General features: G+C 59.3%; 3 protein-coding genes across 3 annotated transcripts; all 3 read left to right on the top strand.

The window, feature by feature from the left end:
* Positions 1-2,026: 2,026 nt before the first annotated feature.
* LMJF_28_1890 (conserved hypothetical protein) lies at positions 2,027-3,400 on the top strand (the record flags this gene model as incomplete). The annotated part of the gene is made up of 1 exon (XM_001684419.1): positions 2,027-3,400. One exon carries the CDS (start codon positions 2,027-2,029, stop codon positions 3,398-3,400), a length of 1,374 nt encoding a protein of 457 aa, XP_001684471.1.
* Positions 3,401-4,457: 1,057 nt separating this feature from the next.
* Positions 4,458-8,243, top strand: LMJF_28_1880 (conserved hypothetical protein; the record flags this gene model as incomplete). The annotated part of the gene is made up of 1 exon (XM_001684418.1): positions 4,458-8,243. The coding sequence occupies one exon, from the start codon at positions 4,458-4,460 to the stop codon at positions 8,241-8,243; it is 3,786 nt and encodes a 1,261-aa protein (XP_001684470.1).
* Positions 8,244-11,731: 3,488 nt separating this feature from the next.
* LMJF_28_1870 (conserved hypothetical protein) lies at positions 11,732-13,750 on the top strand (the record flags this gene model as incomplete). Its single annotated transcript, XM_001684417.1, has 1 exon — positions 11,732-13,750. The coding sequence occupies one exon, from the start codon at positions 11,732-11,734 to the stop codon at positions 13,748-13,750; it is 2,019 nt and encodes a 672-aa protein (XP_001684469.1).
* Positions 13,751-14,065: the final 315 nt, after the last annotated feature.

Below are 14,065 nucleotides of genomic sequence, written 5' to 3'. Positions count from 1 at the left end.
TGCACTTTCTGTATTCCTTTTCTCTGTAACGACCGGCCTCCTCTGCGGGGTTTGCTCTGACATGAATATCGTTGCAATGTGCAACGTCGCCGGTGCGCGTCGGTGTGTTGTGTTGCCCTCGCCGAGGCGTGCTTTTGCGTCTCCTTGTCCTTGTGTGCGTATGTGTGTGTGTGGTTGAATAATGTGCGTGTTGTGAGGGGGGGGGGGCGGTGGTGTGCAGAGGCTCGTGGCTCCCGTTTTTCCGTCTGCTTGCGAGATGTTTCTCTCTCCCGTATATGTTGCGTTGGCTTTGCCTGCTTACTTGTCATGCGGCTTCATCTGTCTGCTACTGGATCCGTTCGCCATCGCCGAGTCTTTCACTGTGTTTCGATGTTCTGTGGGCACGGAGGCCCGGACTCTGTCGTGGGTTTCGCTGCATCTTTTCGGCTTTCCTTTGGTGCGATGTGGCGCTCTGAGCTTCTCCGTCTCTGGTGGTGGGGTGAGGAAGGAGCAGGCGAACGAAAGAGCGAGGCACAGCTCATGCATCTGCGCGTGCGCGTCTGTCTGTGTGGCTGTCTCCCATCTTCCCCCCTGCGCATGTCGTTCTATCGAGGGAGAGAGGTTGGGGGCTTCGCGCTGTCTGCAGCGTCGTCTTCTTGTTTGTGTGTTTCGTGTTTTTTGTGCTTGCCCCTCCCTCTTTGTTTCTTCCCCTGCCACCCGTTCATGACGGGAGCGTGGAAGGGGGATCAGGAACGCCAGCATACCTCCGAACCATCGATGTGCACGCGCGTGTGTACGTGTGCACAAGCCGCTTCGCGTGACTGCGTGGTGGTGTGGTCTGTACCCTCTGGACACCCTTCCCACCACGAAGAAAAAGAGGATAAGGCATTCATGATTCTCTCACGATGCGCATGTGTGCCCCCCAGATGTTTTCCAAACCCGCATCTGCCTGCGTCTCCCTCCCGCTCCATCACGTCGCCACGCGCGCTGTGGTACACCCAACAAACCGTGGCAGACGAAAAAAGAAAAGGCAACAGCAAACCTTTGAAACGAAAACAATACGCCGCCGTGAACTGTCATGAGTGCCTCTGTATGTGTGCGGGTGAAGGTGTGCTTACATGCTTAGATACAAGCCCCTTGTGGATGTCTCTCTCACCCTCATCCACACAGCACGCGTGCATGCAGTTGCCGCTGCTTTTGCGCGCTTCTCTCCATGCGTTTCCCTTCCTCTGTGCAGGCGCATCTCTGCCGCTTGCCAGCTCAGCGGGCTGTCGACACTGCACCGCGGTGCCTCAACAACTTCCTTTCGTTGCTTCCTCCTCTCTCCTGCACAGCTTTCTCTTGTTGTTCTCGGACATCAGCACACTCGGAGTGGGTGGGTGAGGGGCCTCGTACACCGACGGCAACGACTCAGCAACCATTCGGATAAGCGTCTGCACCTTCCACTCTTCTTTCTCATCGTAAGTAAGGTACGCTGGGCTCGAGGGCAGGCGCAGGCCCACGCATCCTCATCCTCCATCTCAACTCCATCCTCACACACACACACACACACACACACACACACACACACAGACATATCCATCCATACATACAGGCTCGTTTACCAGTGCGCTGTGAACAAGGAAACTGGCTCATAGGCAAACTCACCGATACACCGACACCGGCTGTTAACAGGGTGTGCAGCCCTCCTCTACACGAACATTCCAACCCTCGCACTGACACACTCACGGAAGATAAGGCTATGGGGTACATCAGCGTCTCTCCCTCCTTGAGCGTGTATCTCTCTCCCCCCGTGGCTGTTTGTGTGGCCGTTTTATTCGTCTCGATCTCGCGTTGCGTCATATCCTGGCAAGGTCACTGCTTCAGGTAACGACGCGTCTTTTCTGTTTGGTCGTGTAGTTGCTGGCTTCGGCGAGAGCGAACGGGAACCAGGCGTGTGCCGCGCCGTCACTCTCCGCTGTTGTGCTTCTCCTCTTGTTTCCCCCAAAATAGTCACCCTTCATTTTGTGGCGGAGCGCTCTCTCTGTGGCCCCCTTCCTCCTTGGCGATGTCTCTCTCCACTCACCGCCCGGTGAAGGGCATCACGTATGGGGTTGTGTGCCCCGTGTGCTGCAATCCGATGGACTTTGAGTGCACCAGTGAAAGGATGTACGGCGTGCGGTGTCCGACGTGCAATGCCATGATAGACCTCCGCAACCCGGCAGAGACGCTGCCGGACACCGACACTGGCGTCTACGAGGGGGACACGCAACGTATCAAGGTTGTGCACTACTCAGCTGAGGTAGAGCCGTCCACTGGGATGTCCGCCAGCGCGCAGGTAAACCACCTCGTGAGCAGCGTGGAGGCAGAGAAGCGCAAGGTCATGCCGACAGTGATGACGGGGGAGACGAAGCAGGCCTTCTCCGCCCAACGCCAGCAGGCACTCGCGCAGAAGTTCTCTCTTTTCTTCCCTGTGACGCACGCGATCGAGTACGTTGTCTTTGGCAGGAAGCCGTACGCCAAGATCGGGCACGTGCGCATCTTCCGCAAGCGCATTCCCTTCTACGGCTACGTGAACATCGGCGCCCCACAGACGACCACATCCTACTCGGCGCCATGCTCTTTTGCCTTTCTATTATTTATCCCCGTCGAGTGGCTCTTCGCGCAGCTAGAGCTGGAGTGGATACTGCGGTACTACTACACCGAGTTGGTGCTTATCATTCTCTTCTACACGCTGCTGTTTCGGCTGGCGTACAGTGATCCCGGCTATGTGAAGCCGGGCTACATGGACGACGAGGGCGGCGACACCGCTGCTGCTGCCGCTGCCGAGGAAATGACTCTGCGTGACATCGAGCGCAACCAGAGGGAGAGCTTGTGGGAGGATGTGAACGGCGTTCCGATGGAGCGCAAGTGGTGCTCCACGTGCAACATGCATCGCCCTGTGCGAGCTGCCCACTGCTACATTTGCGGCCTATGTTGCTACGACCACGATCACCACTGCGGCGTCCTCGGTATCTGTGTTGGTCGTCGCCGTGTTGAGATGTTCTCGATGTTTGTGTCGGTTGCCACGATGATGTGCGCCTTACCGACGATGATCATTATCTGCGCCCTCTGGACAAACTGGGAGAAGTTCACAGCAGCTTTGCTGGCGGTGGCGTTCTTTTTGGTCGTGGTGCTGGGGGCCTTATCCGTCCTCCTCACCATGACAGCGGTCTCCATGTGGCAGTCGATCACGCAGGAGGCGAGCACCCGCGAGCGCATCCAGCACGTATACGCTCACAAGCGCAACCCCTACAACCGCGGCTTCTTCAAGAACTTGTACTACCACCTAGTGCAGCGCCGTGTTGCCGCGTCGCTGTTCGATGACGACTTTGTGAAGAGGTGCGCGCTGCGGGTTCAGGAGCGGGAGCTGGGCACCGGCGTCACGGTTACGTGCATCTGAGCGAGTGAGGAAGACGGAGGAGAAGGGAAGGGGACAGTACGGCACACGTGTGTGCACATGCGCACCATCACAGCCCTTCTTGCACTCCCCTCTCCTTTTTTTCCTGTCCTCTTCCCCCCCCGTCCATCCACACGCATCTAACCCTTGCATCCCTAGAGTGACGAGTGCGAAAAGGATGGCTAGTGATTGTACATCAGGTGAGGAATGAGTCCTCCGTCGTCTTCACTTGCTGCTTTGGCTTCCTTTTTGTTGCTGATTTAGTTTTATATGTTGTGTATGCGTGCTGATCTTGCTCTCTCTCTCCCCCTCCCCCTCCCCCCACACAACGTGTCGTCCTTCTTTTTAGGGTTTTTTTGTTGCAGGCGTTATCACCTTCAGCTGTTTTCTGCATCTCTCCCCTTTCCCTCTTCCTCTCGCAGCTCCTTGCCCGTGCTCTGTTCCGGGGAGACTGGGCGAAGAGCAGATGACGCGCATTCTATCGGTTCGTACGAAATTCACGCACGGAAGCCATGGGCTCTACCTTGCCCCTTCCCCCCTCCTTCCCCCACCACACACACACACACACACACACACACACCTCCTTTCTTGCCGCGGTTGGAAGAAAGTGCAGAGGTTGGGTCGTATCGCCAGTGCAGCTTGCTTCACTTCCCCTCTTTGCATTTTGGATGTGTGCCTCTGCTCCACGACCACCTCCTCCTCCACAGCAAGCTCTCTCCATTCCTCTCTCGCCTTTGCTCTTCCTCTTCTCCTGAGCGTTGTTCTCATCACCATCGGCTGCTCATGCACGCCTGCATTCGTCATTGCCTCTTCTGTTTCTCTCTTGTGGGCTGTACATCTCCCGTTGCCATCGCTGCTCCTGCTCTCGTCCTTGTCGCGGTGAACGTGGTACTTTACACAGACTCGGACGCGCAGAGTAGCACACGTGCAGATCGAGAGAGAGGGGCCAGGAGAACGCTCGCGGCCCCTCCTCTTTCCTCTCTCCTCATCTCTTCTCCCACCTGGCGGAGGAGCCGCCCCCTTTTGCGCCCCGCCCCCTCCGGCTACCCCGCAGGCGACAATGGACGAGCCACAGAAAAACAAGTCCCACAAGAGCAAGACCGTCGGCAACAAGGCCACCAAGAAGGAAGCGCTGCGCAAACGCCGCTCCGGCATCGACCTAGAACCGAACCGCGGCAGCAATGTAAAGGCGTTTCAGGGCCCCAGCGCGGGCGGCCGCAAGGCGCAGAAGCTCTACCGCTCTCTCGAGAAGAAAGAAACTGCCCTGCATGTGCCGACGATGGACAAGACGCTGCGCCACGTTGTGGCCGAGCCACCGCTGCTGGTCGCCGTTGTCGGGCCACCCGGCGTTGGCAAGACGACGCTGATTCGCTCCATGGTAAAGTTCTACTCCAATCGCAACTTGGCCTCGGTGCGCGGCCCCGTGACGGTGATAGCTGGTCGCTCACGCCGCATCACCTTTATGGAGTGTCCCAACACCTTGGCTTCCATGTGCGACGTGGCCAAGGTTGCGGACCTGGTGCTGCTCATGGTGGACGGCAGCTTCGGCTTCGAGATGGAGACGTTTGAGTTTCTCAACATCGCGCAGGTGCACGGGTTTCCGAAGATGTTTGGCGTGATCTCGCACCTCGACACGCTCAAGACGGGAAAAGCGATGAAGAAGCGCAAGAAGTTTCTTCGGCATCGCTTCTGGCATGAGGTGGCGGCTGGCGCCAAGCTGATCTGCCTCTCCCCTATGGTGCGAGGCATGTACCGACCAACCGATGTGCTGAACCTGCATCGCTTGCTCATCTGCGTCGAGCCCAAGATTCAGGCCTGGCGCAACACACACAGCTGCGTCGTGATGGATCGCATCGAGGACATCACGGACCCGGACGTCGTCGCGAAGAGCCCGCTGCATAGCCGCACCGTCGCCTTCTACGGCTACGCCCGCGGAAAACCGATGAAGCCGGGCCAGCTGGTGCACATCCCCGGCCTCGGCGACTTCCCGGTGGCGCACCTTTCCCACCAGGCTGATCCCTGCCAGCTGGACAAGTTCAGCGGCGACAGCAAGGAGGGCGGCAACCACCGCATGCGCCACCTCAGCCTCAAGCAGAAGAAGCTCTATGCCCCATACTGCGACGTAGGCGGTATCAGCTACGACGACGACGCCATCTACATCCAGGAGGACGCCGCGAAGGGCGCGATCGAACGCAGCGGAGAGGGTCTGCAGCTGCTTCGGGAGCTGCAGAATGCGCGTCCGATGGACGCGGCGCAGACGAAGTTGCGCGTTGTACCTCACCGGCGCCGCCCAATGAACTTCCGAGACGAGGACACAATGGAGCTGGACATGGGGGAGGTTCGCATGCCCTCCGACGCCGACGACGACGACTGGAGCAACGACGCAGGCGACGAGGGTGCGTGCAACGACATTGTTATCGACTCGGACGACAACGGGGAGCGTGAGCGCCAGCAGCGCGGCGCACCACAGCTCTCCGACTTCGGGGTCGCCAAGGATGGAGAGGACGAGGCGGCCACCGCAGGCGGCGACGATGATGGCGGGGGCAACAGCGAGGCTGCTCTGGCGCCCCGTCTGCTCAACGACCCGGACGCGATTCGTCTGAACGCCATTCAGCATGACTGGAGTGATGCCTCGATGCTGCGCTCGCTGAAGGACCTCTGCGTCACTGGAAACTGGGAGGCCGGCGCGGAAGGCGTGAACGAGGAGGACGCCGGCGCCGCAGAGGAGGGCAGCAAAGGCTACGACAGCAACGATGAGGAATTTGAACAGGAGGCGCGTGGGGAGAAGCCCATGACGCGCCACGGCAACAGGCGCAGCGGCACCGGTGTTGCTGGGGACTTCTCCACCTCCGGGTCTGAGGGAGACGACGAGTCCGAAAACGGTGAGGATGGCTTCGGCAGCGACGGCGACGACGATCTCGGCTTTGGCCGCGTCAGAAACGGCTCGCGTAGCACTGCAGCCGCCCCAAGGAGGACGAACGCGTTGGCGTCCATCAGCTACGGCGGCGGCGGCGGCGGGCGCGGCTCCCCTCGTCAAGGTGAGGAGGTGGGCGTAGATGACAAGTACGACGGCTACAACATCCTCGACGACGACAGCGACGGCGGTGAGGTGGACGGCAGCGGCAAGGCTGGTCACAGCGTCGTGGGCGGAGCCGATCGGGAGCTGGATGACCTCGTCTCCAGCTTCCTGGCGCACGGCACCTCGCATAGCGGCAATGGCGGCAGCCGGGCCAACGGACGGGCAGCCACAACGGCCGGCCTCGACGGCGAAGACGGCATCGAGTTCTTTGACGAGGCGACGCGCTACGACCGTGACGACGATGGCAAGGACGGCCACCCGCGCCCGCGCAGGCGCCGCGTCAACCCACAGGAGGAGCGTATCGCCGAAGCGGAGGCGGGCGCCGAGGCCGCTGTGCGACAGGGCGGCAGCCTCACCGAGGAGCAGGAGCGCCTCTTGCAGAAGAAGATGGCGAAGAAGCGCGCGTTCGACGAAGATTACGACACCGGCGACGTCGACGGCGGCAAGAACACAACCTTCAGCTACTACCACCGTCTGAACCGGCAGGTGGAGGAGAAGAAGGAGCGCATCAACGAGGCCCTCGACGATGTCGGTGACGACATGGACAAGAAGATCCAGCTGGTCGGCTACTTCAGTGGCCTTTATGTGCGCATTGTGATCGATAGCGTCCCTGTCGAGTTCCTCAAGACGTTCGACCCCGCTGTACCGCTGATTGCGGGCGGCATCAACGCCGGCGAGGATGAGTTCCGTATCGTGCAGGCCCGCATCAAGCGCCATCGGTGGTTCCCGAAGATTCTCAAGGCGCAGGATCCGCTGCTTCTCTCGATGGGCTGGCGCCGCTTTCAGACGCAGCCGATCTTCTCCACGGAGGACCCGAATGGGCGGTGCCGCTACCTCAAGTACACGCCACTGCACATGCACTGTATGGCAGCCTTCTACGCCCCTGTGGCGCCGCCAAACACCGGGTTTCTCGCCATCCCGGTTCGCGACCCACGCGTGTCTTCTTTCCGCATCCCATGCACGGGCTACACAATCGGCAATGACGTCTCCACGCCCATCGTGAAGAAGCTGAAACTGACGGGCACGCCGGCCAAGGTGGAGAAGACGACGGCGTTCATCAAGGGCATGTTTAGCAGCGACGTGGAGGCGGCGAAGTTCATTGGAGCCAAACTGAGGGCGGTGTCAGGCATCCGCGGTATCATCAAGTCTGTCATGAAAGGCAAACAGGGGCTCGTGCGTGCAACCTTTGAGGACAAGCTGTTCCCGTCCGACATTGTCTTTATTAGCGCGTGGAAATCTGTGGAGCCGCCGCGGTACTGCTCCATGCAACGCAATTTGGTGGATCCGGAGTGGGTCGGCATGCGGTCCATGCGGGAGCTGCGGCTGGACTACAACATGCCTCTTCCCCGCAACGACGACTCCGAGTACACCGAGATCAAGCGCCGCCACCGGGTCGCCGAGGAGGACGAGGACCTCACGAAGCAGAAGGTGCTGCTCTCGCGCAACCTCAAGATGCAGCTTCCGTACGACATGAAGGAGGATTTCATTCCAATCAACCGGGGCACGGCCCTACAAGAGCGCATCAAAGGAGCAACCACGGTAGCACCAGAGCCGCGGGAGCAGCGGCGGCAGGCCCTGCTTGACACCTTCGCGGATCGGGCGGATGCCATGACACAGAAGAAAGACGCGGCGAAGAAGCGCGCGCGCGAGCGGTCGACGAAGGAGGCGGCGAAGGAGCAGGAGGCGTATCTGCAGGGGCTGAAGAGGGCGAAGAAGGACACGGCCCGCATGCGAGAATTCCGCACGCAGCATAAGTCCCGCAAGTGACAGCAGGTCTTTGCGCTGTCGTTGGAGGTGGCGCTGACGGTGGCGGAGGAAGACGAAGAGGTGGCTATCACCAGCGTAGCAGCCAGGGGGCTGCTGTGAAGCTCGCGTGGCACATGTCTGTAAGCGCTTCTCACCATTTCAGCCATCCTTGCCCCCACACCTGCTCAAGAGTTTCTTCAACTCGATGTGCCCGTTGATGGTGATAACCCGACACCATCTCTCTCTTTTGCTCAAGCACTGTCTACACTCTTTCGGCAACGCTGTCGGCAACTCTGTATTTCCCTCTGACAGGCATGTTTTTGCTTTTAAGTATAAGAAGCCACACGCGTTGTGCCGTGGCCATGGACGGCTAACCGACGACATTATTTCACACGCACACACGAGAGAAAAAGGGAGAGAGGCAAGCGCTGCATTTAACTTGTCGTGTAACGCGGAGCCGATATCTTTTCGACCGTGCGCCTCCACGGCTGTCTGTCTTCGTGTATGTTGGTGCATGGTTTGTTCTGCACTAACGGTGGCGGATCGCGTGACAGACTGTCGCCTCCTTTCCTTCCCTTCCCTTCTTTCTCTCTCACCTGTGTGCGTGTGTGTGTGTGCACGTCTACGTAATGAACGACAATGGAGTAGACGAACACCGAAGCTTTCAGGAAAAGGGCAAGGCGCATATGAGCGGAAGGAAGGAAACACGCCTCTTTGTATTCTCGTTGCCATCTTGTTAGCTGGCCCTCTGGCCCCCTCCCCTTCACTGCCACAGGTATTGCCTTTCCTCCCTCTACGACCCGATAACCGCCGCTTCACACGATTGAAAGAGCACCACCCTTCCACTCACCCGCACATGTGTCTACTCTGCTCCCTAACTTTGCCCCTCCTTATCATTGCTCTTTCTTGGTTTACCACGGTGCACCTCTGCACTCCTCACAACACTTCTGCACTACCGCAGACGCTCATACAGCATCAGAGGATCACTTGCATTCTTTCGCCACCGGAAGACGACGTCGTGGAAAATGGCCAACGCTGCGGTGACGTTTCGCAGAGCACTCCTTGACAGGGTGCTCCGCGACCGCCTCTGCCAACGACGCGCGTAGAAAAACAAAAAGGCGGCGGGGAAAGGGAGGGGAGGCGCACATGGCCGGCGCAGCGCCGGTAAGGACACGCTGAGCAGCAACAGCACCGAATAACACAAAATCGATAGGACGGCCGCGCAGAGTTGGGATACGATAAGATGAAGAAGACACGCAAAGAGAGTAGCCGGCACGCACACATCAGCGCTGCGGTATACTCCACACTCTCTCCTACCCGTCTCGGTCATCCCCTGTCTTCTCTCCCTCCGCATTCTGCACTCCTGACGCGCACACGCGCACACGCACGCACACACAGGAGGGCAGCAGCAGCATCGGCTACACGACAAAAGACGATACTTCTCTCTTTTGGTGTGCTCCCTCTTACTCTTTGTCTTCTACCCTTCACCATGTCTGCTCCTTGTGCGCTGTGCCTCGTCTTCCTGACCTCTGTGAGTGTCGCTTGCTCTGTGTGCGCGTGACTTTCTCCTCCCATCCCCCGCCGCACCTCTCTCGTCGGTCTCCCCATTTCCATCGCCCGTTCCGGTTCGATTCTCATGTGGCTCGTATGCTGTTTCCCATCCCGCGACGGCGTTGAACCCGACCCATGTAACCTCGCAGCCTCTTCGACTCGCTTCTCGGACAGGTGCGAGTTGGCCGCTGGCGTCGACACCTTTGCTTGTTTCTGCTCTCACCTTTTCTTAGCCTGAGCGGAGAGGTTTTCCGAAGGCAGTGACGGCGTGAAGTCACAGGAACGAAAACGAACTGCAGTGGCCTGGAAGAGCCGCATCAATGGAATCTAGTGCGCCTTGTGCTTGCCTTGCAACACCCAGTGCCTTTACTTGTGTCCCCTTGACAGCCGCCAGGCTCGCTTTCCCAAGTCTTTTTCGGGTTTAAGCCCACCACACCTGCATCCACCTCGCATTAGAGGCCGGGACCTCTAGCGGTTGCTTCGTGAGAAGAACTACCAAACCAAACGCGAAGCCATATCGCCAATCACCCGGAGATGCTCCCCCCCCGCCCCACGTGGGCATTCATGCGGATCGGTCCACTGATGTCTCCCGCTGGCCGGGTTGAGAGACGCTGCCCCAACATGAACTTCTCTCTTCGCCCTCCTGTGCAGAGTGGGTGGGGTGGGGGATGTGTCTGTGTGCGTATGCCTGCCCTCTTGAAACCTTCTTTGTCTCTCTTTTCACTTCCCCCTCCCCCATTTTCCACGGACGAGACCCCCAACAACACAAAAGAAACCGCTGGTGGTTGTACCGCGCGTGTGGGTGCGCCTCCTTCCCCGTCCGCTTCTCCGGTCGCCCCTCGACACGTGCACACACGCACAGGTGTCAGCACGCGGAGACACCGCAGCCGCAAGCTACACGGCGAAAGGTGGACGAAGAAGCAAAACAAAACAAGCGAGGTACATTCATGGCCGGTGCCCTTTTCATTGACATCTTCACCTTTTCTGGTACCGCTGCTGCCTCTGCTGCGACTGCGGCGGTCAAACACGCATCAGCAACGAAAGTTCTTGTGAGGCATCACCTCCTTGTGTTGTTTTCCAGTTAAACTGCTTAACGCCTTGTAATCTCTGCCCCCTCCCCACGTCACCTCACCCGCCGACCTTGGGGGCACGTATCCTTGCTCCTTCTTCTGCGCTCTCTTCCTCTTACATCTCTCTCTCTCTATATATATACACATCTATACCTGTATCTATATCTGAAGAGGGAGAGAGAGAAGGGGAGAGTTACTCAGTCTATCTGCTTTGTTTTTGGAGTTGGCGACAGTGTGCTCTTGCTGCATCGCTGCGGGCTGGATATCTGTCCTTCTTCCTTTCTTCTGTTTGTTGTGCACCTTTTCGCGCTCCGTGTGTTCGCGTGCTTTCTTTTTCGTGCGTGTGTGTGTGTGTATGTGTGTGTGTGTGTGTCACCGTGTCCGTCTTTTGATTGCTGGTGACGCGCATACTCTCTCCTGCTCCACCTTCCCCCCTCTCGCTCGCTCTGTGTTTTACGACTGCGGTTCTACACCTTTCGTCTTCCTCATCTTCGTCTTTCTGTTCGTGGTGGTGCACGCGAGGCTGCCGTCTTTGATTGGCGTGTCGTTCTCTTCGGCTCTCGTGCTTGCATAAAATTTGGTTCGACTTGACGGGCAGGTGTTGCGAGCGTCACTGTCTTCTCCCTCGATTCTCCTGCCTCTTCTTCTCTGTTTCTCTCGTGTCAGCTGCCTTGGCCACCGTAGCTTCCGCACCAGCATTATCGCGTGTACCAGCATCGACGGCAGTGATAGCAGGAGAGGCAGTCCCTGCCGTGGTGTCCACCCCCGCTCAGGCTGCTTGCTGCGGCTGCTCCTGTGCGTGTGCCTTTTCTCTTTTCTCGGGTCGTGTGCTCTGAAGCACGCCTTTTCGCACGACTTAATGTATCGGGTTGGTTTTGTCGCATCGCAATGGAACCTCTTCTCCGGAACACGTCGTCACTCTGCAGCTTCGAGTGCAGCTTCCCTCGGTCGCTGATTCTCTTCCTACAGAGCGCGCCGCCGACCATTGCGCTGAGTGCCTTCCAGGCCGACTGCGAGAGTCAGGGTGTGGCCTGGTGCAGCGCTGAGGCACAGATGCTCGCTGTGGAATGGTTTGTGCGGCACCCCGTCGTGAAGAAGTACCCCCCGCGTCGTCGAATGGTGCGAGCCCTGCTCAAGGCGTACATAAACTCCGTAGAGGAGCAGTACGCTGCCGACTGCGCGCTGTCCTCCACGTCGAGTGAGGACCCAGTGCAGACGGAGTTGATGGAGGAGTTTATTCGGGTAAGCATCTTCGGGGAGGCCAGTGAGCAGGAACTCTGCTTCAAGACATTCTACAACCCGTTTGTTAATGCGCCAGACATCCCTGCCATCACGAGCCCGCCTGTCGCCGCGACACCGCTTTCTGGCTCATCGATGTCACTGTCTGCGATTCCGACGCCGTCGCAAGTGCACCCCGTCCCCCCCGGCCCCTCACCGCGTGCCTCGTTGACGCCTGAGATGCACACGGGCAGCTCTCAGCGGTCTCTGAACGCCCACAGCGAACCCACACACACCCTTTTCCCCTACGGCCTGCAGCCGTGCACTCTGATCAACGACGGCTCGAAGGAGCTTCTGCCCATGGCGTCCGTACACTTTCCATCCACATCCCCGTTGCAGCGGTCGCCGAGGCACCACCAGCACCAGCACCAGCAGCATCAGCAGGTGCCGCTGTCGCCACATCCACCAGCACCAACGCCAGCCTCTGCCGCTGCCGCTGCTGCTGCTGCTGTGCGGCCGCGTGACCAGTTCAGCAGCATCCGTGTCTCCAGTGAGCAGTTCTCCAACGTGGGCCTCTCGCTCTGGCCAGCCGCCTTTGTCATGATTCAGCTGCTTGCGCAGGAGCTGAAGGGGCAGACGCACATGCTGGCGGACGTTCTCGGCCTCCCGCGCGCGACGAGCAGTACAGCGAACAGCAGTGCGTCCCCGGCGCCACTGCTGGCGACACCAAACGGGCTGCACCCGCACACCATGCCGACCCCACTGTCACTGGGCCCTATGGCCAACTGTAGCCTGCGCAGCGGCAAGGACGGCAGTGCCGGCAGCAGTGGTACAGAGCCGTGCAGCAGTCAGTTGCGCATCCTGGAGCTTGGCGCGGGAGTCGGCCTCACGCCGGTGTACCTGCACCACATGAAGGAGTACCAGCAGCACGTCGCGTCCTTCCTCGCCACGGACTACCAGGAGTCCATCGTTGACAACATGCGTTTCAACATGGCCGAAAACGGCATCCGCCTTGTCTCCGACTCGCTGGCTGCCAAGCGTGGGCTGGAGGGGGGCCCGACGCCGCCGCTTCATGGCGCGGCGCTGCTCGACTGGCTGAACCACGCCGATAACGAGGAGATGTTTATGGAGGCCGAGGTGGACATGACCCTTGTGGCCGACTGTATCTACGACACCGACGTCATTCCTGCACTGGTCGACACAATCCACCTGGCTCTCACTGCGCGCCGCACGGCGCCGCACACGTCGGGCACGCTGAAAAAAACGCGTTGCTGCATCGTTGTGCAGACGCACCGGCAGGACACCACCATGCAGAAGTTTTTCTCCTCTGTACGCACGTTTGGGCAAGTGCGCAGCTACACCCTTGTCCGCCAAGTGGTCGGGTCGTTGCGCATCAGCGAAGACCACAGCGGCGACGACGGCGGCTGTGTTCCGCTCGGTGGCTGGGACCGGCAGGCGCAGTTACTCGACCCCGACCAGGTTGTCTGCGCGTTGATGCCGGATGTCGTCCTCGAGGACGGGTCTATGCGCTCTGCTAGCGGGCAGTGGCATGGCAGCGACGCGAATGGGACGATCACGGCGGCGGAGGCACTGCTCGCGGATGGGATGATCGGACCTTTCTACACCTCGATGGTGGGGCTGATTGGCGTGCACGTGATTACCTTGAAGGCAGCCAAAGTGGCTGGGTAGAAGGGGTTGGCGCGCTTGGTAAGCCATGCCGTTCTCGGATAGACGGAGGAAGGGAAAGCTGTGGGGCACGTGTACGTGTGCGTGGTGAGGGGGCGATGGTGATGGAGGGCCCAGGAAGACGCGATGCCCATCAGCTCTCAGGCATATGCGCTTGGGCTCGAGTAGCGTGTTGGCGCGGCTGTGCGCACTCCTCTGTTGTACTAAGGCAGCGCTGGTACGACAGGTCGTTCTCGCCCACGCATGTCTTTGTTTTGAGCACGCACCGGCCACACACTCATTTTGTGTTTGGCATTAAGCGCACCGGATCGGGAGAAA

This window comes from Leishmania major, chromosome 28 (assembly GCF_000002725.2).
Source record: "Leishmania major strain Friedlin complete genome, chromosome 28".
Lineage (NCBI taxonomy): Eukaryota > Euglenozoa > Kinetoplastea > Trypanosomatida > Trypanosomatidae > Leishmania > Leishmania major.
The sequence above is the reverse complement of the archived record's forward strand: the minus strand, read 5'-3'. Positions and strand labels throughout refer to the sequence as shown.